The 25937-nt window shown below is 39.6% G+C and overlaps 1 protein-coding gene across 2 annotated transcripts in view; it reads right to left on the bottom strand.

Annotated features, from left to right (window-relative positions):
• The window catches only part of unc5db (unc-5 netrin receptor Db), a 134373-nt gene extending 108683 nt beyond the window's left edge, over positions 1-25690 (bottom strand). For both annotated transcript variants that reach the window (XM_027141929.2, XM_047818957.1), the window contains exon 1: positions 25394-25690. In XM_027141929.2, the coding sequence (XP_026997730.1) occupies positions 25394-25475 (82 nt within the window). In that variant the 5' untranslated portion in view covers positions 25476-25690. The remainder of the gene's footprint in view (positions 1-25393) is intronic.
• Between the last annotated feature and the right edge of the window lie 247 nt (positions 25691-25937).

Here is a 25937-nt window from a genome sequence, read left to right as displayed (position 1 = left end):
AGAGCAGGGTAAGCTCTGTCCATCCACAAAGGAAAAGCAGCCAACTTTAGTTATACTTTACAAACAGAAACAAAAAAAATCAAAATTAATCCAGAACTTTCTTTTGTTTAAGTTCCCGCAATAGACGTTCATATTCAGTAAGTACTATATCCTTGACAGAGTCCCATAATCTGACCAGGAACACCAAGGGTGCTATGGGAATACATCCAAAATAGAACACCAAGACAAAACAAGGCCCCACCCCACTGATTACCAGTGTTCCCATTGGCAACTAAATAATTCTCCACTAACAAACTCTGAACACTACTCTTGCCTATGGCCACTTACTGATCTCACCTGTTTCCAATAGTGAATCACTAAACACCATTGCTTATCAACAACCAACCACTGATCAACATTTTTCACAAGCACCAACTTTCCCAGTCACAAATCACTGACAATGTTTCATGGTAGTAATCCTACCCCCTGCACTTACCTGACAACCAAGACACGTATATTAAATGTACATTCTTCCACCAGCATCTCTAAATGTCAAATATTAAATAATTGCTTCACGTTCCTTTCTATGTATCTGTATAAGGAAAAGTCAGTCACGAATAACTCAAATGACATTATGATGCCTATGATATAAGCATGTTCACAAAAGATAAGGCCACATTAAAATCCTCTCTCAATGGCCTCCGGAGTCGGTAAGTAATTGGCAGCCAAGTCCTTCAACCGCAAATATTAGCCTTGGTTGGAAAATTGTTGCTCCCCTGTGAAGTGGGACTACACTGTGTCAAAACAGTGTACATGCTCGACTCCGTTGAGGATATAATGAAATAATAATGACAGGAAATGTTTAGAGAACCTTTGAAAAGGTAACAATATTAAAAGAATTATATTTTAAAATCAGGATGTGTGGTCTGTGTAGAATAGCTGTTCCCAAACCACTCATAACCAGATACGCAGGAAAGAGTTTCATAAGGGTTCTTTGCTTCTACTTTATTACAGTGCACTCTAGGAGACTCCAGGAAAGGAACTACTGATGTACCACAGATCATTTTATTCAGGGGTCATTTGTTTGACAAATGCTTTGACCTCTTAAAGGTTTGTTTATTTCGGCCAAGTGATATTTTTTATTGACTTATTTGGCTTCTTGAACATTTTTATCTGGGAGCATTTGTTTAAGCCTGGATTTACTTTGGGTTTAATTTGTTTGGGTGAAGAGTCAAGATTTGGGTCAAGGTTTGACCTTGTGAGAGTTAGGGATCTGCACAGGGGAGACAGAGGGGTTTGACTATGCTTTCTTTTTGGGTCAGGGTTGTTTTGTGTGAGCTCAGATAATTAAATCATTCAAGATTATTTATTTATTTATTTGTTTGTTTGTTTGTTTGTTTGTTTGTTTGTTTCTAAGGACCTAAGATTTATGACTTGCTTCAGTAAACATATATACGGTAGACCCTGTCTGTTCCCATAGTAAAACTGTATATTTAAACACCTCCCATGATGCAGGGTACCTCTGCTTTGTCAAACAAATTCCTTAAAATAAATGCCATAAGCCATGGCAAATATATTCATTCTTTGTTTAAGAGGAAAGTGTTACTGTGGTCTATGAATTTGGCCTTGCTGAGTATCATGAGACATCTAAAGATGCCAAATGGGACCACAAAGCAGTTTCTGACTAAACATTGTGATTTGCTTCTTAAACTTCACTTTAAACATCAGAAAAATGAATTTTAAACCAGCTGAAGATCCAGTATTCATTTCATGTACACAATGGTCATGTCACAAGCCCATTTTCCTCACCCTGACATGCTGGACAGTGACAGCCATGGTATGCTGCAAAAATGGTGTTTTCATTGAAGTGAAAAGTCAGATCAAAACACTCTTTATTGAGTGTAATTTGACTTCATTCCCTTCAATTTTCACCCCTTATTCTTCAACGACCTAAAAGCATGAGCTGTTCTGTACAGCTCTTTCTAAAACAAAAACGGAGCTGGTGAAAGCTCTGGGAAAGTGCCAGTGACAGCTAATGTGAGGGAGATGCTTTCTTTACTGCATAAATCATTTAGGGAGTCAGTCTATCTGTCAGAGCTTGTTTTTTGCACTCAAGATGTCATCGCTAGTGCCTTGCTTAGGTATAAAAAAGCTCCTGCTCTTACTTTCTTCTCCGTTCAAAAAGAGAAAATAGGAGATGTGGGTAGTGCTGGGAAAAAAGTCAGTAACTTGCGTTTTGCCTACAAGCTGCGGGAGACACTTGAGACAAGGGAATATAATGAATATAGTGTATTGGGAGCTGTTTTGCTATTGTGTTGTCTTTTGCAGTTTGTCTACTTTGGTAGCAAAATTGGGTCTTGCCCAAAACACAGCAGCTACATGGTTGCTAATAGAAAAAAATAAGAAACATTAGGGTAAATTGTTTTGCACTGTGCCTTTAATGCCATCAGCACAGCACACTGCTAGAGAACAGAGATCTGTCGATTTCCCTGAAGCTTTGACTTGCTGGATGAGTTTCTTGTTTAAAGATCAGTCTGTATTCTCATCTTCACTGGTGAAGACAGGACATACTGGAGTGTCAGAACTGAGCTATTAAATTATTAAATCTATTAACATCCATGCCTGACCCATATTGTGCATCTGTTCATTTCGTTCCAAGCTAAAAACTATGTTGTTTCCAGTATTGAATGCTATCTGATTCCTAAATTAAACGGCGGTGAGAAGTATTGCTTTCTTAAAACGCTCTTCTTTTTTTTTTTTTTTGCCAGTTTAGAATATGCTGCCATTTTTGTTAGATTGATCACTTTTTAAAGTTTACTTTTTTTTTTAAAAAAAAAGTTTATTTTAAAAGTATATGACTTCAGTAGGCATTAGTTAACATCCTATACTTGATGCAGCTCTCATTATAGCTGCTGCTGTATGACATCAACTCATCACCAGCGTGTCAAAGCCTGAAAGAGCTGAGTTTGTGTGAGCTAATCTTCCCAATGACCAATAACAGGTCTTAACAACTAATCACTGATTACCACTGTTCCTAAAGGCCTCTAACAAATCTTCCCTGTTCCCAATCACCACTACCTGATGACACCTGTTTCCAGTCAACAATCCCAGCAATCATTACTGTTACCAACAAACTTTATGAGCTCTATTGTTCCCAGTATCCAATCACGGATCACTACTATTCCCAATGACCAACCTCTGATCACCGTTGCTTCCAACAACCAGTCAATGATCTCTATTGTTTCACCTGCAGACTTCTTGTTTTTTTTCTTTATTAAATTATCTACGACATCACCCGCTGACTTCTAGCTACTTTTTGAACATGCATACTGTATCTACTTTAAATTGAAGAGAGTTTGCAGTACAGATTCGACCTTACCAATACACCTCTTTAAAAAAGACACTAAATCAGGCCTCCCCTTACCACTAAGTCTGCATTTTTGCCCACTGCAGCAGGGTGACAGAGTAGGGAAAAAAAACTGTCGCATTTCTGGAGGGAAGAGCACATGTCATTAATATGATTATGGCACAACTCTTCTCCGCTTCCTGCTCACTGAAAGCTCACATGTAGGCCAATCTTTTCTCTTTTTTTTTTTTTTTTTTGTGAGAAATATTAGGCTGAGAGAAAAGGGCTGTGCCAGCGATATCCTCCTTGCGTACAAGTAATAGCTCTGAGTCATGGGAGAAACTAGGCACAGTAATGCTTCATGTCAGGCTGCAGAGACTTCTTGCTTTAGTTCTTTTCGTTCTTCCCTGCAGATTTCCGTGCTGCAGAACTGGTTTTTATTAAGAATTATCCACTAACGATTAATAATTGTCGTGATGGCCCTGCTCCCCTGGGACACAGTGCCAGAGAACGGCATGCTGATAACAAAGGGAGATCCATCATGCCTGCCTGTCACATTTGCCACCCAAGACACCATCTGTCTGCAATACTAATCTAAAGTTTTGGGGGGCTAACATTAAAATTCATATGGAGTTTGTTGAGATTCTTTAAATCTTATAAAAACTAGGTAGTGAATGAACAAGTCTGACTTTCATGAAGCAAACATGCAAGTCTACAATGGCCATGTTTTAGGTAGTGGTTTAAATCCACAAACATGGGCTTTAAATGTATAAAACATGTCCGGGGGAAAGAGCAAGGGATTGGAATGATTGCAAATCATAATGGCCTTGTCGTTGGTTTTATCATATTTTGTTCTGAGTCAGTCACTTGTCGAACAAGCTTGTAATGAAGGCTTTAATACATCCCACAAATAGCCCAAATGTCTAGTGAATCGCTGATTGAAAGTCCCTGGCCATTAACATCTGTCACCGCAAGCATTTTCCAGAGCAAGCCTGCTGCTTGTGGCATTTATTGCAATGCAACATTAAACATAAATGACCGTGTGCTAATTGTAATGAGTGCAGGAAATGCGACTCACTTGTTAATACAGCTTTTCAGACGGACGCTTCACGTTGTGCCATTTCTAAAGGGCTAATCACTGCACAAGCGAGGACGCTGTACACACGCTGACCATCTGAACTGAACTACACATTACTCAAAATGGTTTCCAGAGGAGCACGGGGGCTGCCATAGCAACCACAAATGTACCATTGGAAAAACAAAATGCAAAAATTGGCAAAGTGGAGAGGTTGAGTGGTGAGTGCTGCGGCGTTAAGTGTGAAGTGCAGAAACGTGACTGAAGGATTTAAAAAAGGAAGGAAAAAACACACCAAACAAGATGTGCTTTCAAAACTTATAGGTCTAGGGTTTTTTTAACACTAATCAGCTGGGGTTGAGTTGTTGGTGCTGAGGTAAATACTTTATTTTATACAGGGTTTTCAATTAGACATAAAAAATACTGCAATTTCACAGAGGCTTTTATCCCAAGTCGCTTACACTGAGTCATAATTTAATATCATTTACATAATTTGTTTACCTGTATTTTTTCATTGTGCATGTTTACAGTGTATTCTGGCCCCAATTACAGACACAGCGGTGGACAAATCAGTAGCCTGGATGCAAAGAGAAGCACATTTAAGGTTTCTGGGCAAACCAAAACACAAGCCAGTGGGCTTGATAATGAATTTATGATTGATTTATTAATCCCATTCCTAAACATGTGGAAACATACAGCCTGACACACTGCTTTCCTTTAAAAAGCTCTGATAATGTTGAAGTAAAAGAAAACATTCAGCTCAAATAACAAAATCTGGACTAAAAACTGCTCCCTTTCAGCTTCAGTACAAGTTTATTTAGAAGACAAAGCAGCTGACAGATGATCACGAAAACGGCTGTTAAATTAAAATTAGCTTTAAGTGGGTGTAGAATATAATCCAGTCAGACTCGGGCCAAATAAACTATATTTATAAAATAAGAAAATTCCATGAAAATTCAGCTCAAATGTAAGGCCAGACTTTCTACTAAAACCACCGAGCACAATCATATCACAAAATGCAGCGTGCTGCTGCACAAAAATGAAGGGGTGGTCAACGTAACCCACGGAGGACAAATTATAATTAGTATTGTATATGTGTGTGTGCTCCACTATACAAACATGTGCCAAATCCCTGAATCACAAATGTACAGAGCAGCAATCACAAGCTCAGAGCAGGTTTTCTCCTGCTGTGGTGGAAATAAATGTAATCACAGGCACTTTTGTCCTCCGATGCGCTATCACTTCTCATCACTTCCCCACCGCTCTGCCTCTCTAGTCCGAGATCTGAATCTCATTTTGGTGTGTGCTTCACTGCTACTCCTTTCACACTAAGGGCCAATTATGGCACTGAGCTGCTGTGTTAGAAGCAGGGCTTCGGTGTGTGTGAAGCTAGAGGAAGAAAAAAAAATAATGAGACATTTACTACTTTTATATAAGGTTTTATCTGAGATCATGGACAAACAGCTGTTCATTTGTAAATTTGATGAATCTGCATTTTGCACAAGGAAACTTATCATCCTTAATACAAGGAAGCGGGTCCTGCAAACACCATTACTTCTGATCAAATTCAACTGTTGTTACTAGACATTTAGACTATATGCCATACATCAGCGCTGCAGCCAAGGGCTATTCAGGTAAAACTGTAAAAGGTCCAAAACAGGTGAAGACATTCAGTTAACAAACCAGTGACAACATAGATCATGTTCTTGTAGTTGTAGAAATACAGGCAGATTTTTCCACCTGTGTTTACTTTGAGTATTAGTTCCAGTCCTTTTGAATATTGTTTACAGATCCAGTCTGTTGTCCACTAGTTGGCCATATATACCATATACACTGAAATCCTACACACACACATAAAAAATCAATCAGGGTGTCCACTGAAATGTGATCTATTTCTGACTTAGCATTCATGATGTATGACATTTTCAGCATTATATATGACATTTCAGTCTACACACTGACCAGCAGCTCCATCAGGGTTCATTTTTTATAACTTCAGAATATGACTTCGGTGTTGGAACTGCCATCACATCCACAGTGTATTTCAGACTTGAATATTAACTCTCTACTTCATATGCTATACTTCTTCTACAGAATATTTATAAAGCTGCTACTGGTATGGTTCATTATCTTCTCCAATTCTCTTATCTCACTTCCTTACTCGGGTCCACTCCGTTTTCTTCCTTTTCCTGCTGGAATCAAATATGAGACTCTAGTTCTTGTATTCTAGGTTTTTATAACACATCCTGGTCCAGAACTGCACATGGACACTAGTCCACTTTCTGAACCCCAGTGTACATAAGTCCTTCTCTGAGATCTCATTGCTTTATTGAGCATCCCTGGTGGTAGTTTAAGTTCATCACTGCTGGCCGTGGTTCAATCCTGGTAATTCACTGGTTCCGTGGTAGCGGTTCTCTTTCCTCATTTGCACTAGCAAGATAAGTGATACATTAATGATGCAAACCTAAAGGTTGTGGGACACCCTTTCCCATTAAGTCTGGTCTCTCCATCCATTCCTCAAAGGTCTAAAGCACTGACAGTCATTTGTCATATTCTGCCTTTGGTCTAACAGTTTATTTCGTCATTTACACTCTTAGAAAAGGGTTCATCAGAGGGTCTTTGGGTCATTATCACTTTCTGAAGAGACCGGGACACCTGAAAAAACATCTGCACTGGGGCAAAACAAAACTTCTTGGGTTCACAGAGTTTCGGTTTGAAATGTCTACATACTGTACTTGGATGATTTAGATATATTTACAGACTTTCCAAGAATCCTTCTGCTTCAGTCTACATATTTTGTAAATTACTGACTGTTGCTGATGTATGGGTAGATGGTGTGAGAAATTGCATCTAGTAACAGATCAATTTTCAGATGCTTCTATAGATAAATTCTGACAAGCACTAAAAAAATGTTTTTGATTTTGCCTAAAAATGTTTTCTGAGTCGATGACTTGACATTAAGAAAACGCGCTGCAGCATGTATAAAACAACAAACATTGAAGGGGATGAGTTACGAGAGGTTTTTTTTTATCTTTATTTGTCCAGACTGGAAGAGTCTGAGCCTGAGGTACCTGTTCTTGGCTGACAGGAAAGGAACCTGATGTGGTCTTCTATTATTGTAGAACATCCAACACAAGGCTTGACGGGATGGTTTTCTGCTCACCACGCTTATAATGAGTGAGTATTGGAGTTACTAAGATCCTTCCTGGCAGTTTGAACCAATTTGGCCATCTAATTCTCCTCTGACCATCTCATCAACCAGACGTTTCCACCCTCTAATAAATCTCTCTTTTTTCTTCTTCGCACAATTCTGTGCAAATTTCACATACTGCTATGTGCACAAATCCCAGGAGATTTCCCAGGTCTCTGACTCGAATCAAATAATGAGCAGGTGTTCTTATTAATATGGTCGACAAGTGTGTATACAGTATGTACACGTGTCATAGATTATCTCACCATGTGACAGGTATTTTCAGGCTGCCACACATGTGGATCCTTAATTCTGCATGCAGAGCTTTAATTTCCCTCGAGACTGACAGCTGAATAAAACCGTCATAATATTCAACATTATCAGTTCATAGACAGACCAACACATGGACAAATCATAGAAGTGAAGAAATCTGAATCCGTCTTAAAATCTTTCTGAGCAGTCTACAACGTTCAGGCTGACATTTATGTTTGGACGGCGTGTTTCGTTCGCGCTCTTTACATCTGCAACAACAGTAGAAGGTTCGGTCTTATCAAAGGCGAGCGGTGATGACGAAGGTGGCCTTTAAGAAAGGCCTTTGACTGAAGACAACCCAAGGAAAGTAACATTTATCAAAGCGAGATGCCAGGGCCTGAAGCTGCGGCCACAAAATGTCATTTATCAAATTATTTCCCACGTCGGAAAGGACAGCTGGGATTAATCTGGATTTTTTTTTCAAAGTAGTGGGATATTGTTTAAAGAAAAAAGTCAGGTGATGTTCAGCTTTCTTGCTTTTTTTTTGTGGCTCAAACATGTTGTGGAAATTTACACTGCGCTTCATGTTTCACCTTTTTTTTCCTGACGAATCCTTGATGGGAGTGTGAAAGCACCTTTTCTTGGCTCACCGGAAAGCTGCACATCGTCAAAATCAACACTGTTCTTCTTCCCACTAACTTCCCCTCAGGGGTTTAATTATTCTGCACAGATTTGAAACAAAGATGAAATGAAACACCAGCAGGAACAAGGGAAAAAATTTACACCATCATTGTAATGTTACCGAGATAATTAATTACATCTCTGGAAATATTCTATAGGAGTGGCCTGCTGATTACACAGGTGATAACGTCCTGTTTTGCTAACCAGGCAATTCAAGGATGTGCGTGAAATGATCATATGAGGAAGTCAAAAAATAAATAAATGACAACCTATAAAAATTGTTTGCACTTTTGAGATTCTATTGTGAGAATCAATGCTAGTGGCCGTTTAAAAAGGAAGCAGGTCTACTTGGAATGTTCTGCCACGACTTCCTGTATCACTTCACAGGGGAATATTACTGACATTGTGCTAGTTACATGTGATCTTCCAAATAAACCCGTCTCCATTGTAATCATGACTTGAATTCTGTGAAACGTTTTACAATAAACTTGGTTTAGGAAGTTTATTATCTCGTAATTAATCTTGTCCTTAGACAGAAAAATAAAGCTTGTATGATTGTAAATACATATTTTATTTTTAGGCCAACTGTTTAAGCTGTAAAAGTGAATGTCAGTCATTTGAAAGTTTTGCCAGATGAATTATCTCCAAACAGCTCTCACAACTTAGAAAGAAAGCGTATAAGAATGAGGGCAGGAAGCCCTAATATATAGAAGATTTCATCTTACTGGTTTTTCTTCTCATCTCTCTCAGAAATGCAAGAAAATCCAAATCTGACCAGAAAACTGTGTGAAATGAGCAAAACAACCAAAACACCAACAATGTTGAGTCAATGACAAATCCAAAACAAAATCCTTTAAGGTTCTGTGGATGCTTAGCAGTTCTATCCATCGTCCCTGTATTCCACATGAAGCTTTTTCAGAAAGACAAGATAAGACTTGACAGAAACACTGTATCTTGGTCCTTGATGACATTTTGATGAGGCTCAAGATGGATCCACCATGATGTGGACTGATTAAGTAATAATGTACGTTACCACACACACAAAATTTGACTATAACTGGGCAGCTATTCACTGATAATATATGGAAGTGTGTATTTAATGCTGATAATGAAGGAAAATAATATTTATAATTAAACTCTAACTTTATTCCCACATATTTAGCAGTTAACTTGTAGCTTTTCATCAGTTTTAAGTATTCAGTAAAAAGATTCAATCGGAATTTGTAATTGAAAAAAATCCTAAAATGTTATTATTGCAAATATTAAATATTAATAACATTTAAAAATGAATTAAAAAAAATTGGTTTTGACTTATTTTTATCACCCTTTTCTAGTTCTTCTGTTTAGAATATAACATGTGGATTTGCCTTCGTGTGTCTAAATATCACTACTAATGAACTGAGATGTTTTAACTGTTCTAGATTGAAATGTGTGTGTGTGTGTGTGTGTGTGTGAGAGTGTGTGCGTGTGTGTGTGTCATTTTACTCACTGCTCTTAGCGTGCACATTAACAGCATTAAAAGCAGACTGAGACAATTAATATTCTGTTTGATTTACAGGGGATCAATTAGCACACCATCCGCTGACACTTAGCAGCGGAGAGTTCTTCAATTCTTTATTACAACGTAGACGAGAGAGAGAGAGAGAGAGAGAGAAAGAGAGAGAGAGAGAGATGTTCACTATGCAGAGCGAAGCTTGCTAAGTGATCTTAGATTAGTGCAATGTTAAGCACGCCGTCAACGCAATTAGTTTTGGGCCGGTGTTCGTCAAGGTGCACACATTAATTTAACGCCTCTCCGAGATGGCACAAAGCCGAAAATAATGGCAAATTAATGCAGATCCCCACCAGGATTCATCTGATTCAGCCATGTGCATGCCATTCATCTTAAACGATTCCAAATATCCCGAATCCCTGATGCTACCTGATTTGTTTGTGAATTACATGAGGGTGGTCAAAACGGCCACCTGAGGCGAAAAAAAGGAAAAAGTCCAGTTTGAAATTGTGGAATCTGGAGAAATTGGTTGAGCAATATTTATTCATGAGGTCACACGAAGGGGAAAGACGAAGCTTAGGCAATAAGCCTGGAAGCTGATTTCAGCCAGCTAGATGCCGGAGTCAAAATAAACTTTATTACATTTAAATCGTCCTGCTGGTGTTTGAGAGTCAGTGATACACACAGCAAGACTTAATTCATTCCTCAACATGGGAACTGGGAATCTGAGCGTATCCACGTGTTATGCTTCTGACCTACATCCTGTAATAAGAGCAGAATAAACACACACAGAGGTGAAGGACAGGCTGGAGTAATGCGACTCATCAGCCAAGTTAAACATAAGGAGCAAATGAATCACACCAAAGAGAAAAAAGATGGTTCATTCACCGTCTTAGACGTTTCAAAATATTTGATTTTTGATTTGAAAATTTGATCTCTGGCTCTGGCCAATCTGCCAAAAATGCATCGTATCACATCACTGTACCTGAAAACTTTTCCACGATGCTACAGTAACATTTAAATGACAAACTACTGGGAGAAGAGAAAAAGAATTAATCCGCTTAAACGGATTAATGCTGACAACCTAAACTGTCTGATTTGTGGGAAAAAAAATCTAATTTCAATGTGTAAAATTATTCACATCAAATCAGCTTTTTCCATTCTTAAAATCTGTGAGAATTGGGGGCAAAAGTGTTTGTGCGAAGTAATTTTTTTAGAATTTTTAACAAAATCATTCCATAGATCAAGTTTATTTTGGTAAACTCTGGATTTTTGTTCATTGATTTTTTTTTCACCAAGATTACAGCATGTGTAGTAAAGCTGTCTTCAGGTCTCATACAATGTTATTTAAGTAACAACAGACACCAGTCAGACTTAAATATCATTGCATGCGATCAGAAACCCTGCAGCTCACAGTCAAGAGGTTAGCCAAAGACTTTCTACCACAATGTTCTTCATCTACGGCTACATCAAATCAGGATTCGAGCGCTCAGTTCCTTTCCACAGTCGTTTGTTTAGCGTAGTTAACAGGAAGCTATGTAAGAAAAACCTTACAAAGTTTCGGTTAGAGAAACCTTACTGACTGTTCCAAAGCGCTGACACTGGAGACTCCTTTCATTAGTTTTAGAGAAATTCCCTTAAAGAAATCTTGACTACAATCATTTTGACCAGTTGATAAAACTGAGCACTGTGGTGGAACAGATGACTAAAACCAGCCACGACTCTCTATTCGTACCATGGTGACCTGGTGTGTGACCTTTAAAGCAGCTTTAACAGAGCTTTCAATCAATTTCCAGTCTCCATTGCCGCAAAACCAGGCCATATATTGTTTCCTTTTAATATTTAATAGCTGGACTACGGTTTATATTTCTGCATGGCCGCTCTGGATGACGAGTTTTCTCCAGACGAGGTAAATATTTCAGAGAGGCACGGGTGGTAATTATCCCGAGCCCATGAACCTAACGCGTGATCGATGTGTTTCCATTAATTATGCTTTATTCAAAATTCATACACTCTTGCCTGTATAAATATCATTGAGATATTTACACAAACAAACGAGCATGTTGAGCAACAACATCCGTGTTATTGATGGGTTAATAAAGAACCATGGCAATTAGAAGTGGTGTTTTGCTGGGAATCACGGTGCTCGTCTGATGAGCGTCTGCTTGGTCTGTATGATGCCCTCTGCCTGCTATGTTTATGAGCCGAAATTTGTGTGAAAGGGAGCTGTTTTATATTGCTCTGTGGTTCATTAGATTATACATGTAGGGATGGATGGATGGATGGATGGATGGATGGATGGATGAATGGATGGATGGATAGATAGGTCGCTCGTCTTTGAGTGCAGCCTTCCCCTGTTTGCATGCTGTTAAATCACTACAGCGGTGTGTGAAGGACACGCGTTCAGCTGCGTTCAGCTCCACTGAGCCTCTTTAGGAACTGATCGTGACATTGAAGTGCTTTCAGCTTGTTCTTGCCCAGGGTCGACTCTTCTCATCTGTTGTTACTAGCTATAAAAAGGAGGCTATCCTGAGCTCTTAACTATAATGAAATGCCTAAATGTAAACACTTTTTTTGTCTTTCCTATTTATACTGATAAAGGGTTCCACAGATAATCAGAAATTAAATCAATATTAGTGCACATTAGTGCAGATTATATAATATTTTCAGTTAGTGATTCATGAATAAAACTTTAAAAATAAAATATACCTTCTTATATCTTTTATATCTATTTTATTACTGGCATATTTTAATAAAAAATAAATAAATAAATCAAATATTTTCAAATATTTACAAAATATGAATCCACTTGACATGTTAGTAAGTTACATTAAATCAAATAAGAGTAATATCACATGATGTCATTACTCACACTGATGGCAAACAAATTTAAACTTTGACACTATTAACTGATGAACTAATAATATGTTTATACAATGAAATGTTTACTTAAAACGATTATTAATGAATTTATCCCGGTTATACCTGGTTTGCAAATGAAACTAAACAGTGCTGCCGAATGCTGCAGTCTGATTGGTCAGAAGGTGTTGATAAGATCTTTGGCAATAATACAGTCAGAGCACATGAACAGATCATATCAGATCAGCAAACACAACAGGATGCATTTGCTTAATTACTTCCTGCTGCTTTTGAGTCGTCATGTAACTCCTTTAGCGTAACAGCAGTCTTTTCCCTTCTTTATTCTTCATCTGAGATGTTTAAGTCTCCAGTGTCAGAGGAACAGTCAGATTTTGTGAAACTGATGATCGAACGTCTGTGACTGGAGTGTGAGAGGAATGTCAGCAAAATCAAAATCTCACTTTTCCTATATTTGTTTTCAGAGTAGGGATGTACTGATCCAATATTTTGGATCGGTATCGACACCGATCCAAGCATTTTGAGTGGGACTGATCCTAATCCGATACCCGTTGTCATAGGCGCTGGAACCATTATATGTGCGTGGGACAGGACACGCCCACTTTTTATTTATTTCTGACGCCCATGCCCGTGGTGGTTGATTAAATGAACAGCAAACATCATAGACTATTGCTTGAACTTATAAGAAAAATACACTTATATATTAAATTATGGTTTAAAATATGGTTTAGATTGTTATACCACTAACTGTTAAAAGTACTGTTTGCTACTGCATTAAGACTTTTTTTAAGGTTTCTTGTGTTTTCATTTTTCATCCAGTAATGGGCATTTTTGTATTTCTTTGCCAGACACAAATAAATCTTAATAACTAAGCGAGTTGTATACATTCTTTAGTTTTAAAGGTAGAAAAGAACACAGATATCGGCCGATACAGGCAAACGCTGGTATCGGAATCGGATCGGAAGAGAAAAAGTGGTATCGGTACATCCCTATTTCAGAGTACTACATTTTGACACAAACCAACCATTAGCACTCTTCATGTAATTCTCTTTAAGTCCTTACTTCAACTTCAAAAGAAAAGAAATTAGTGTTTGCAGTGAAGTAGGTGGAGGTTAAACCAACAAAGAGGGGCGTAATGCTGGTGAGAGGCGTCTCTGCCAAGTAGAAAACCATTCTCGTGGCACTTTTGGCCTCGCTACAAAGCTAAAAGGCCGGCGAAGATCGAAACTTGGAACAAGCACAAGCGAAAAAGGCCCGAGGCCACGCAGAAACAGCTCAAAAAAGACGGTGGGTTCTTTTTTTGTCTGCGGAAGATTGAAAGGCACGCAAAAGAGACAAGCTGGAGGAGATACGAGATGGTCAAGGCCGCAACTCGAGGGATCACAGAAAGAACAGAGAACAAAAACTGCAGGGGAAAAAAAGTGCACAAATCAATGAACAGCATCGTGATCAAAGTTTACTCACACACCTCCCTCTACTTCCACACACACACACACACACACACACACACACACACACACACACACACACACACACACACACACACACACACACACACTCAAGAGCTCTGTTATCATCACACCTACATGATCCCAGTGGAGAAGCGCACAGTAGAACCGCTTCTTAGTAAACGTGTGAGTAAACAGAGACAGGTGGAGAAAACCATCAAAACGATCCGGGATGGATTATGTGATTATAGGTGGATTAGGCGAGCACGCCAGATGGATTAGGTAAACTTTGCGTTAACGACTCACTCTTTCTCTGGTGTATGGAACGTCATGCACAGCTGTTTATTCTGCGTAAAACATCGGATGACTCTGACAGAGCTATATATATCGATTATGTTTAATGATCCAAAAACATTTACTGTCCAGCCCTGAATCAGTGAATCATTTGCATTTGATCAAATACATTTTTATTTTATATTGAATTGAATCCATTTTTTTCACTTGCAGCATTTAAAGCATTAATTACATAAATTACATAATTACAAACAAATCATTCTATATGACTCACTCTTTCTAGATTGATAGTGCAAGAATAAAGTGATATTTTACACACACACACATACACAGACACACACACACACACACACACACACACCTATAAAGTACAATGAAAACAATTACAGCAGCATCAGAAAAGGAAGTGAGTATGGAATGATGGAGTGAATAAAAAGGATTGTGAATCTTTTATATTTGGCTTTATGGCAATCTATGGATTGTAAAAATGCTACAGACATTTCAACTAATCAAAAAAGCAAAAACACAGCCCAGAGAAGGTTCTTGTGTTGGTGAAACAGTAATTAGCCACCGACAGAGACAACATGCACGACCTGCTTCACTCTGTATAAAACACACACACACACACACACACACACACACACACACACACACACACACACACACACACACACACACTGGCCCTTTCTGTTAAGTTTTTTGACAGTGCAGTTCAGGCAGTGTGATGAGAGAGTCGGATGGTTTTGACTCGACATCCTAGGTAACGGCCGGAGCTGCTAGGGATCGACATAATTTTTAGGTCTAATTTAGTTATCATCTCGTGTGTGTGAGTGTGTGGCTAATCAAGCAGCTGCTTGATCTTTTTTCCCTCCTGACTAATAACAAAGATTTTCCAAACTATACTCCATTGGTGTTACTTTTTTGAATAAATCGTTTTTATAATTAATGGACAGCCTGCAGCATATTCCCACAAAATAATTACACTTATTATAGCGCATGTAAATAAACTCTGTTTCTAAATGCTGTGGGCGTCAGAGGCGAGGACACGTGGCACGTGTGGAACTTTAATGTGGGAATAAATGAGTGTAATAATTTTTTTTACAAAATTCATGATCACAAATTATTTTCAGTAAGTTAGGCAACATGAGATCATGTCACGTCATTTTTCTATCAAACTGATAATGTGTCATTTGGTGCAACTCAAGCTGCCAACTGGATCTTCTTATGAATTCTCTCAAACAGTTTTATTACATTCTCCGCTGGCTGAAACAAGCTTCCAAACATTTCCTTTGCACTCCATTAACTGGAAAATAACTTTAAGGATTAGTAGGTTAAAAGTGAGTCTATTTGCCTCGACTCCAATCTAGATTTTGCTCCATTTATCTGTTTTGTCTTGTGGTCAAGTCAGTAAGAAATCACGATGGAATCGATGGAGTTGTCTGTAAATTTGTTGAAATTCAATGTTACTCATTTTAGAGACTGACTAAACAGTATGCTTCAGCGGCTTCATAAACTGAAGAAAAACTAAGTAAACCACAGCTGATTATTTTTCTTAAGATGAAATTTTATGATAGTTTTCCTGCAAAGGGTTAAAACCAGAGAAAATGAAAATAGCTTCAGCGGACGGAATGAGTGTGTTGGATAAAATGAGAGACAATGGCAATACAAGCACGGTGAAATAACAGAATGTGCTAACAAGTCAAAGAATTTAGTCGTGTGCGTGTCTGTGTGTGTGTTTCAGCACTGTGTTTCTCTCGCAGGGTTTCTGAGCACAGCTTAGCCTCTGTATTTCAGAGATACACACACTGAAACGCAGCCACACAGAAACGCGCTGTGTTTATTTGCATGTCTTTGGTTTTAATGTGTACAAAATGCAGCGGTGCAGCGTAGGAGCAAGTGATGACGTCAAATTAGACAAAATAAGAAAAGAGCTCCAAATCGCCCAAATGATCTAATACGCCAATGTGAATAAAAATAAATAAATAAAAGTGAATAAATAAATCTCTAACACCAGTAAGAGAAACAGTTTACTAGAGGCTCTGGAAGGCTGTAAAGGAGAAGGAAGAGATGCTACTGCTTCTTCTTGTTTCCGTTCTTGTTTCCTTGATTTCTAAGCATAAAAAGCACAATAATGTTTTCTGTAAACGTTATACAGATTGAAACAAATTACCCTGAAGAAGCTGACGAAATCTCAGAGACTTGCTTGGAGCTAACTGAAGTATTTCATCTAAAGAAGTGCATCGAGTGGGAAAATGTTCTGCAGCAGTCTAAACCTTCAGCATCTTCTTTGCTAAGCGTGCGGTGGGACGAGAAATGGCACCGTTTCTTATTCCACCTGATCGGCTGTTTACCTGCTTGAGCCTTAAACAAAAGTGCTATAATAAGAAGTTCTCAGCTTTACAGCTTCGAAGACGTTATGACACAAACTTCAGGAAAACCTCGTAAAGGTCTGAACAAACTCGTACATCAAGGCGAACGAGGGGAAGAAACCCTCGGGTCGTTTCTCGTTGGCTTTTATGACACGTGTGTAAACCGAGTTAGAGGAGAACGGCAGGGTTTTTCTGGAGAGCTGTAAATAACGTTGAGGGTCGGACGAGGGCCGGCATTGAGAGCCGATAAACAAGGCTGATAAAAAGCTCATCTGCTGAGCTCCATCTGCAAAAAGAAAAAAAAGAAAAAAGCGAGCTAGTAGATGCACTAGTTCTGTGAGTAACCAGCCGGCCGTGACTTACTGTCTATAGTTTTTCAGCATCTTTTCCATAAGCAAAAGGAACCACCACTGAGCTGGACTGAGGCTGTTACACACCACACCAGGTGTCACTGATTACCTCACCAATCAAGCATCGTGTTAGTTCAGGCAGGCCACGTCATCAAGCATGCATCAGCTCTTAATCAGCTGTTCAGGACGAGCACCAATCCGGTTACGACATCCATATTATCCGACCCTTTAAATTCCCATTCATTGAGCCCAGTGCATCGCTGCTGCTGCGAATTAAACTCCCTCCTCCAACCCCGACTCCACCTAGCTGGAACCCGTTGTTCGTGTGCCAGTTTACATTATAATTCTTCATCACGTATTCGTTTTTTCTTCACACTCTCTCTCTTTTTTTTTTTTTTGTTTGTTTGTTTGTTTATTTATTTATTTTTCAAAACATGTAAGTGAGCATATTTAATACTATGCATGATTAATGGTTCTGCTGTTATACGGGGGGTCTATTTTATTTTCTAGGGGCTGCTCTCCCCGCTCTGTCCATGCATGCTCACGAACGGGCACGTTGATTTTTGCCCAGAACACAACCATACCGCCAACACTAACTGTATGCATATCATCTAATAAATCCTCCTTTGACAAAGTGGTCCTGACTGAAATGACGTTTACCTCCTACTGCCTGCTCTTTTTCTCTGACCTCTAAGGGCTTATATATGTTCTGCCATCAGATTTTGTTTTAGATTTGGTCTCTGCTCCTTTCATATCACTGCCTTGCTCCTCTAAAGCGTGCAACTGTTTCAAGTCCTTAATCTGTCGGGTTACAAAATTACTGGACATTTTACATTGTTCCAAACTGGGTTGGTTTTTATGCCTTTTATATTACTTTGGTTGTGATGGTTTCAGTTCCATATTGCCTACATGTTCTTTGACCTACACTACAGACTAAAACGCTCTTTATAAACTTATAATGTAAGCAATTGTATGGAAGAAGAACGCTTATTGGGTGTCGGTCATGGAAGTGGTGTGTTCTGCACCTGAGACTGATGAAGGATAAACAGTAAACAACACACTGTGATCTGGGACGTGTGTGAAGCATGAATCCTCGGTGCTCCATACACCTTTTCAGGCAGTGCGCTGAAGTACAGGAATTGTTTAAGACATGCCCTGAAGGCTGCAATGTGTCACGCTGTTGCCAAGATAGCAACTTATGCTAATGGCCGCTAATCCCCATATCATAGCATATCAGTTATTTCTCATCAGAATCTTCAATAATCTTAAGTCTGGGATTTATAGACAGTCTACTGACTAATGGGATTATGGGATACACAGGAATATCGCACAGGCTATATGTGTGCATGTTTTATGTGTGCATGTAATGAGGAAATTAAGGGGATCATTTACTTATTTCACAGGCATGTCTTGGAGTTTGTAATAATTTTGTCCATGTAGGAAGAAGCAATGCTGCAAATGAACACTGCAGTTCTGAAAGATGAGGAAACGCTTCTCTGCTAGTGGGTGCGGTCTCTTTCGGGATGAATCAGCCCCAAACATGATGTAAATAGTTGCTCAGTTTGACGTGTTTGAGAGACGTCACTGTGCACAGTTGAGTTTCTGTAGGTTTAGTTCTTTAACGTGTCACGCGTTCTGAAAGGAGACAGAATTGTTCTGGTTATATTCAGTCGCCTTAAAAAAGAGGACTTCACCAAGGACAATAAAGGAATGAAACACGCCCCTTCTTCCATCAGCGCTAATAAGCCGAGATCTTTTCCAACAAGACTGCTGTAAATCAACACTGCGTGTGAGAAGTGAAGGTCAGAGCCATCAACCCAGACCCCTTGTCATCCAGCCCACACCCCCCACTTCTCTCTGTCTATCTCTTCATCTCTCTGTCTGCCTGTCTACCCCCCCCCTCCTCGACCTCTCTCTGCCTGTCTGTCTGCCGTACTCTCTCTCTTACTGTCTCTCTACCTCTCCCTCTCTCTGTCAGTCTCACTTGCTAAAGTAGATGAGAAGGACAGGTTTGCTTGCAAAGCTGCTGAACTTTTAAATCAAAAATCCAGATAGGTGCACATATATTTTACTACATAAAATTCTGTAAAGTTACTAGATAGACAGACAGACAGAAGAGCAGATCAGAGGTGGGAAGTAACGGAGTAAAAATACGTTGTTACTGTACTTAAGTAATTTTTTCTGGTATCAGTACTTTACTCCACTATTTATTTTTCGGACAACTTTTTACTTTTACTCATTACATTTTTACACAAATATCTGTAAATATCATCAAAACGGACTCGTTACTTTTAGTATTATTTCTTCTCATTGAGCGCTGTTTCCAGCCTATCATCCTATCATTGTGCGGCTTTTTCACCATGTGACTGGTGTACTGTATTATTTACTGGCTATCAGACATAGACTAAGGATAGCGGAGCTAACAATGAGCAGCACGCCTACAAAAGGGATGGCTAATGTTAATTCAGAGGGAGTCACCCATGTTAAAATAACTAACGAGGACATTCCTGAACACACATGGCCATATATGGGGGAGATGTTTGAAATAATCGGCATCAAAAAGGATTCCTGGCAAATGCGTTGCGAACTGTGTCAACCAGGCTCGGTTCTAGCACTTTTTTAGGGTGGCTTCAGCCCCCTGTCCGTACACGTGCACGCGCAGTCAGAGCTGGAGGCGTTTATCTATAACGTTAATCGGTGGAAAGCCGCAAATACGGCAACCAAAAGCAGTGAAATTTCACTATTCTTATTACCAGAGTTGTCATATATAATATAGAACTCTTCTTGTTTTAAATTCTCACTGAGGGCTAAACCCACCAAAAGATGAAATCCTAGAACCGCCCCTGGTGTCAACCCAAAAAACACAAAGTGCTTAATTTAATTAACATTAATTTTGTCATTTGTAAAACATCACAATAATTTTGAGTTGTTTTCAATGACAGAGCTGGAATCTCCCTACAGTTTGGGATATGGCCTTGGTGATACACTTGTTTCCAAAAGTATTGGGTCACCTGACCTTTCCTGCTATATGTGGTTGTTTTCTGATCTCATCCCTACTGAACACCTTTGGGATGAATGTGAACGCTGACTCCACCCTACCTCACCTACATACAACCTGCCTTTTGTAACACTCTTGTGACTGATGAACACAAATATCCATCAGCACACTCCAAAATTACACACACACACAATAAATATATATATATATATATATATATATATATATATATATATATATATATATATACATACACGTGTATATATATACAAAACATGACGTCCAGTTACCAGCATGACACTAAACAGGTAGTAGTAACGACGACTTTTTACTTAAGTACATGTCAGAGCCCATACTTCTTTACTTTAACTTGAGTAAAAGAGTGTAGACATTACTTCTACTTTTACTGGAGTCTTTTAAAAAATGAGTATCTGTACTTCTACTTGAGTAAAAGATGTGTGTACTTTTGCCACCTCTGGAGCAGATATATATGGACAACCAGGCAAGCAGACAGACAGACAGACAGACATACAATTTGTTACATGATAATTACTTAACTACACTGCAAGTTCTTATTTCTTAAGTTTTCATACTGACACACATACAGACAGATTGAAAGTCTCATGTATAGCACACTTTGCTTTCACACACACACACACACACACACACACACACACACACACACACACACACACACACATCGAGTCCTCTACTGTGTGCTGTTCCTCATATTTTCGTTATTGATTTTCACCCTCTATTAGATTTTTATCTCTTGCGCTGGCTTGTAATCATCTTCAATAGTCTTGGGAAGGGCAGAGGAAACTGCAGAAAGAGAGAGAGAGAGAGAGAGAGAGAGAGAGAGAGAGAGAAAGAGAGAGAGAGAGAGAGAGAGAGAGAGAGAGAGAGAGAGAGAGAGAGAGAGAGAGAGAGAGAGAGAGAGAGAGAGAGATGACAGCAGCAGAGCTGACACTGTCTGTCATGGCTCCATCAAACTCTGCTGAATCCGCTAGAGACTTTGCACGTCCCAGCTTCAGACCTCTGACACCTTCAGAATAAATTGCAGTAAATAAACGCTGGTCTCATGGTAGTGCTGTTATTGTATAATGTATATTGTAATATCGTACGTACAGTAATACACCAGATACGTGTGTTCTTTTGGAAATGTGCACCTGTCTCACCAGCCATTTAACACCAAATCCCTTATAGGAGCTTCTCCCATCAAAAACAAAAAACAAAAACAAATCAAGGCCACTTTGAACAGATATGGTGCAGATATCTGGCATACAGAAGCATCCGCACAGCTAACCTACGCAAATGATTTGAAACTGTGCTGAAACAAAGACAGGAGTCGATTGGAAATGGCGCATGTTTGTGTGTACTCAAGCTAACACAAGGCTAACGCTAACAATTAACTAAAAGTAAACGTAGTTCCTGCCTCAGCATCCAAACTGTGGTTCCCACCCTCATCATCCCAGTAACCAATCAGTGCTGAGGTTCCCATTCCAACCAACTGCACACAGTTTCAAATTCATTTAAAGCTCAATTTCCAGAAGTTTCTTTATTTCATTTTTTGGCTGCTATTGCCTGAAATAATCAGACATTTTTCAGAAATAAAACGTAATGTTCTTTAAAACAAGAAGAAGGGAGTAAATTCCCAGCCTGGGTAACACAGTACACACATGGGCACACAATAGGCAGCATGGGCAACTACAGATATGTCTTTGATTTTAAGGTCATGAGGTCAAATCCTTGTAGGCCAATGGCTTGGCTGTGCACCTGAAATTGTTTTAGATATAAAAAAAAGGCAGAGAAAAAGCCAGAGGGAGACAGGTTTTGAGAGGTATAATCTCTTCTAGCTTTGATTAATGAAACGCTTCATCACTTCTCGAGCAACAATAGGAGCAGAGATGCTAATCTGATGCTGATCGCCTTGTGAAAACGTTGGCCTGGACAGAGCAGGACCAAGCGTTGGCGTTCTAAACGAATTGGGGTCACTCACAGGAGCACGCCGCACCATTTTTAGAGTAGATATGACTAATCAGCTGGGTTGTGACACCGATATGCTGCGACATCATTTACTTGCTGCGCGCTGATAAGGCCATGCGTAGGTCAGAAGCCTGTGTCCGGATTTATCCCGGTGTTTTTTTGAGCCACAGCTCTGCATTAACCAGAACCATCGTCGTCGCTCATAAATTACTCCACCTAAATGACACCGCTTCCTGGTAAGATCAGCCCTCCAAGAATCAAGGCGGCGGCGTAGCTTTTTTTATTAGCTGTGCAGTTACTGTATTTCATCTGCCGCTGTGTGCTCGTTTGGTTTCATTTAAATGTAAATGCGAGTGCACACACACACACACACACACACACACATACACACACACACACAAACCGGGCACAGGTGATGGATTCGGGAGAGGGCGTGGAGACGACATGCCACGACCTTCACCCGGCAGGCTGTGCGCTTTTCTACTGTCCTTCTCCAGCCTTGGATGAAACATAAACGTACGCTCAGATCACGATAAGACATCGTCCTTGAGGGCTTTGTCTTTGTTCTAAGCCACACACACACCCACACACACACACACATACACGGATATAGATGGCTGATTAATATTAAAGAGTGATGAGTCCAAACCCCTCTCACGTGTAAAAACAACCTCACAGGTTATTCTTTTTTAATTACATTCCTCACACACTAGTCTACCCTGTTGTGTGTTCATGGAAACTTCCTGAAGCTTTAATAAGGCTTTTCCACTGTGGTGAGATGACGGCTAGAACGCACGTGTAGGAATCGGTGGGGCGGAATTAACAGCGAGCGCAAGAAATGAACTCTTCCATGGTGGCAATGCCTCCTGCGTTGGCGTTAAATCATCGCTACTGGACATCGTTAAAACCAGGGAGAAGTCAGCCCTATACATGCTAATCTACACATTAAATCAGCACAGTGGGGTTTAGTTCACACTGCTAAACGAAGTGCTCGTGCAACAGGAAAAGTGAAGAGCTTCGTTTAACACTCAAGTGCAGACGTCTTAGAGGTTAAAGTTCACACTGATTAAAATGTTGCATACAAACATCCGGATAAGCAGCTGGCATCACTTCCCTTTTTCTGAGTAAACTCAGGCTATAAACAAAAGCATCAGTGTGTTTCCTCTAACAATATTCTACTTTTGTTTTATAACCTGTTTTTTTTCTTTCACAAATCAGCCCAAGGTGAGAAATTAGTTACTTATAGAGCTCTGATCCTTTCTTTCTTGCATGTGATTGGCTGCTGAGTCAGCTACAGAAGGCAGGGCAGTGGGGTTTTTTTGCTTGTTTTTTTTTTTTTTTTTTACTCATTTCCTTTTATTAGTGCAGATGGAAAAAATGGAAATTACCTATTAACTTTAAGCAAAAAAAAAAAAAAAGGATTCAAAAATGTTTTCAAATTCATGAAGCTTTAACTACCAGCAAGGCACAACTGATTCGGGCATGTCATCTATGCTAGACAAGAAAATGTGACTAATGCTGGACGCACGCTATGGATTTTATCTCTGGATTCCGTCTCGCAGTTTATAAATCGCTACAAAGGCTTTTGAGACAGTTTTTAAGCAAGAACAGCAAATAAGAGTCTGAGAAGAAACTACTGTAAGTCAAAACTGCACCAGATCTCTTGGCAGAACAATCAATCCTCACTGCTTACTTTTCCTCTCCATCTTGCTACACAAAATACAAATTAGTGCAGGAGAACAAACATGACAGCCAGTTGATCAGCTCCATTATTTCACGTGACCGAAATCTTGTTTCTTTTTGAGAAAAAGAGGAATTCTCTGATCTAACCTGGTTTTATAATGGCATGGTATATCCACCAAGCTATTGATCATGAAGCACACAATTCTTAGACATCTGAAATAGTATATTTGACTGTAAATCTGTAAGATTGTTTAAGACATCATTTGGGGATTAGCTACTACAACACAAATTCCCTAAAACCTCCAGGAACTACAATGGGAAATATTTAACATGACTGCTTCTCTGATTGGAGAGAAGTCCTCAATGACCTTCTGCTTCTCCAACAACAAAAAGCAGCGACAAGACAACATCAGATCAGTGATGTATTATGATTATTACAAATTCGTTCAGAAAGTTATTCCAGAGAATTCAGGAGTTGATGAGAATTATAACTCTGCATGCCCCTTGATCCCCTTTTATTTTTGACCCTTTGCATCAATGGGGATGGATATTTTTTTCCCATCCACTGGTAGATTTTGTACGGCTTGCCACATGAGATGACAAACCATAAACTTTTCCCATGAACAAGTGGGACGCCTTGGATTCAACGACAGCAGTTTAATTCCATACTGTAGGTGGGAGTAATCCATTCCTCCAATAAAACACTGCAGGCGAGCTGGTTTACACACACAACACTGTAGGTGTTCATTCAAGACTGTAAAGGCTTTTGTTCTGTAGCCACCCCCTGAGTATTGTAGGCACACTGTATGGGTGTGTGATGCACTTCCTGAAGGTGGTGAAGGATCTGGAAGGCATGAAGTGTGAACTTGGATTCGATCCGTATGCAGGACATTTACTTTCCATCTGTGGTGAGGCACTGCAGAGGCTCCGGAGCAACTATCATTGTCTCACTATAATGTAATATAATGTAATATAATAATGTTCATTCCTCATGCATAACGGTTATGAGGCTAGTGCACGCGCGCCTGTTGCGCGAGACATACCGTAATGCATGCTATAAACCACATAGATCACGCTTAACTATTAAAAAATATGTTTACAAACACACACACAGCTGTATCAATATTTCCTCTTCGAAATCGTGTAAAAGGTTCATTCATAAGCCGGAATTATAATTATCTTGCTTAACCAGTCACGTCCTTAACCCACGTCAACAATCACGTCCTCGTGCGCTCTAATAAAAGACACAGGGATGCGCGTGACTTTACAACTGTTGTGTTTCTCACACGACTAAGTTTTGACCCAATACTTTGTATATGTTTGAAATGATCTCTTTAAAAGTAAACAAACGAAATGTGGTTTATTTCTGTTACCTCGGCCGCACGTGCACCTCGCGCACAGCAGGAGAAGCAAGGCGACGTCCCAACAGCGTCCGTTTACACTCAGAGCTCGCATCTCTGGCGTCTTTTCCTCCTCAAATTCGCAACATTTTCCTTCTTTCTACACCTTCACGTGCGTCAATGAAACGTTTTCCCGACTGTAAAACGAAGAATGATAGATGGGGTAAAAGAAAAAAAAAGAAAAAAAAGATATGTTCACATACTGAAGCCGAAACTATCCAACTGTCATCACTGCGCTCCCAGTCGCGAGTGCTGAACTCCGGCTCGCGAACTGCCTCTTCGCACTTTCAAGCGTCACACGTGGGACAACCAGCCAATAGCAAGTTGACGAGATTGGCGCTGAGCGACACGTCTTAACCAATAGCGCGCCGAGGCGGGCGGGCAAAGTAAGTGAGCAGCATCAGCATCAAAACGCAGCTGTTGCAGTGTCTCACGCGCAAAAGAAACCGTTAATTCGGCAATTAGCGAGCAGAGCAAATTTGACACCCTGAGAAACCAAATGCAGCGAAATTAATTT

The sequence above is a fragment of the Tachysurus fulvidraco genome, chromosome 9, assembly GCF_022655615.1.
Source record: "Tachysurus fulvidraco isolate hzauxx_2018 chromosome 9, HZAU_PFXX_2.0, whole genome shotgun sequence".
In the NCBI taxonomy this organism is placed as follows: domain Eukaryota; kingdom Metazoa; phylum Chordata; class Actinopteri; order Siluriformes; family Bagridae; genus Tachysurus; species Tachysurus fulvidraco.
Note: the sequence above shows the minus strand (reverse complement) of the source record. Positions and strands in the feature narration are given on the sequence as shown.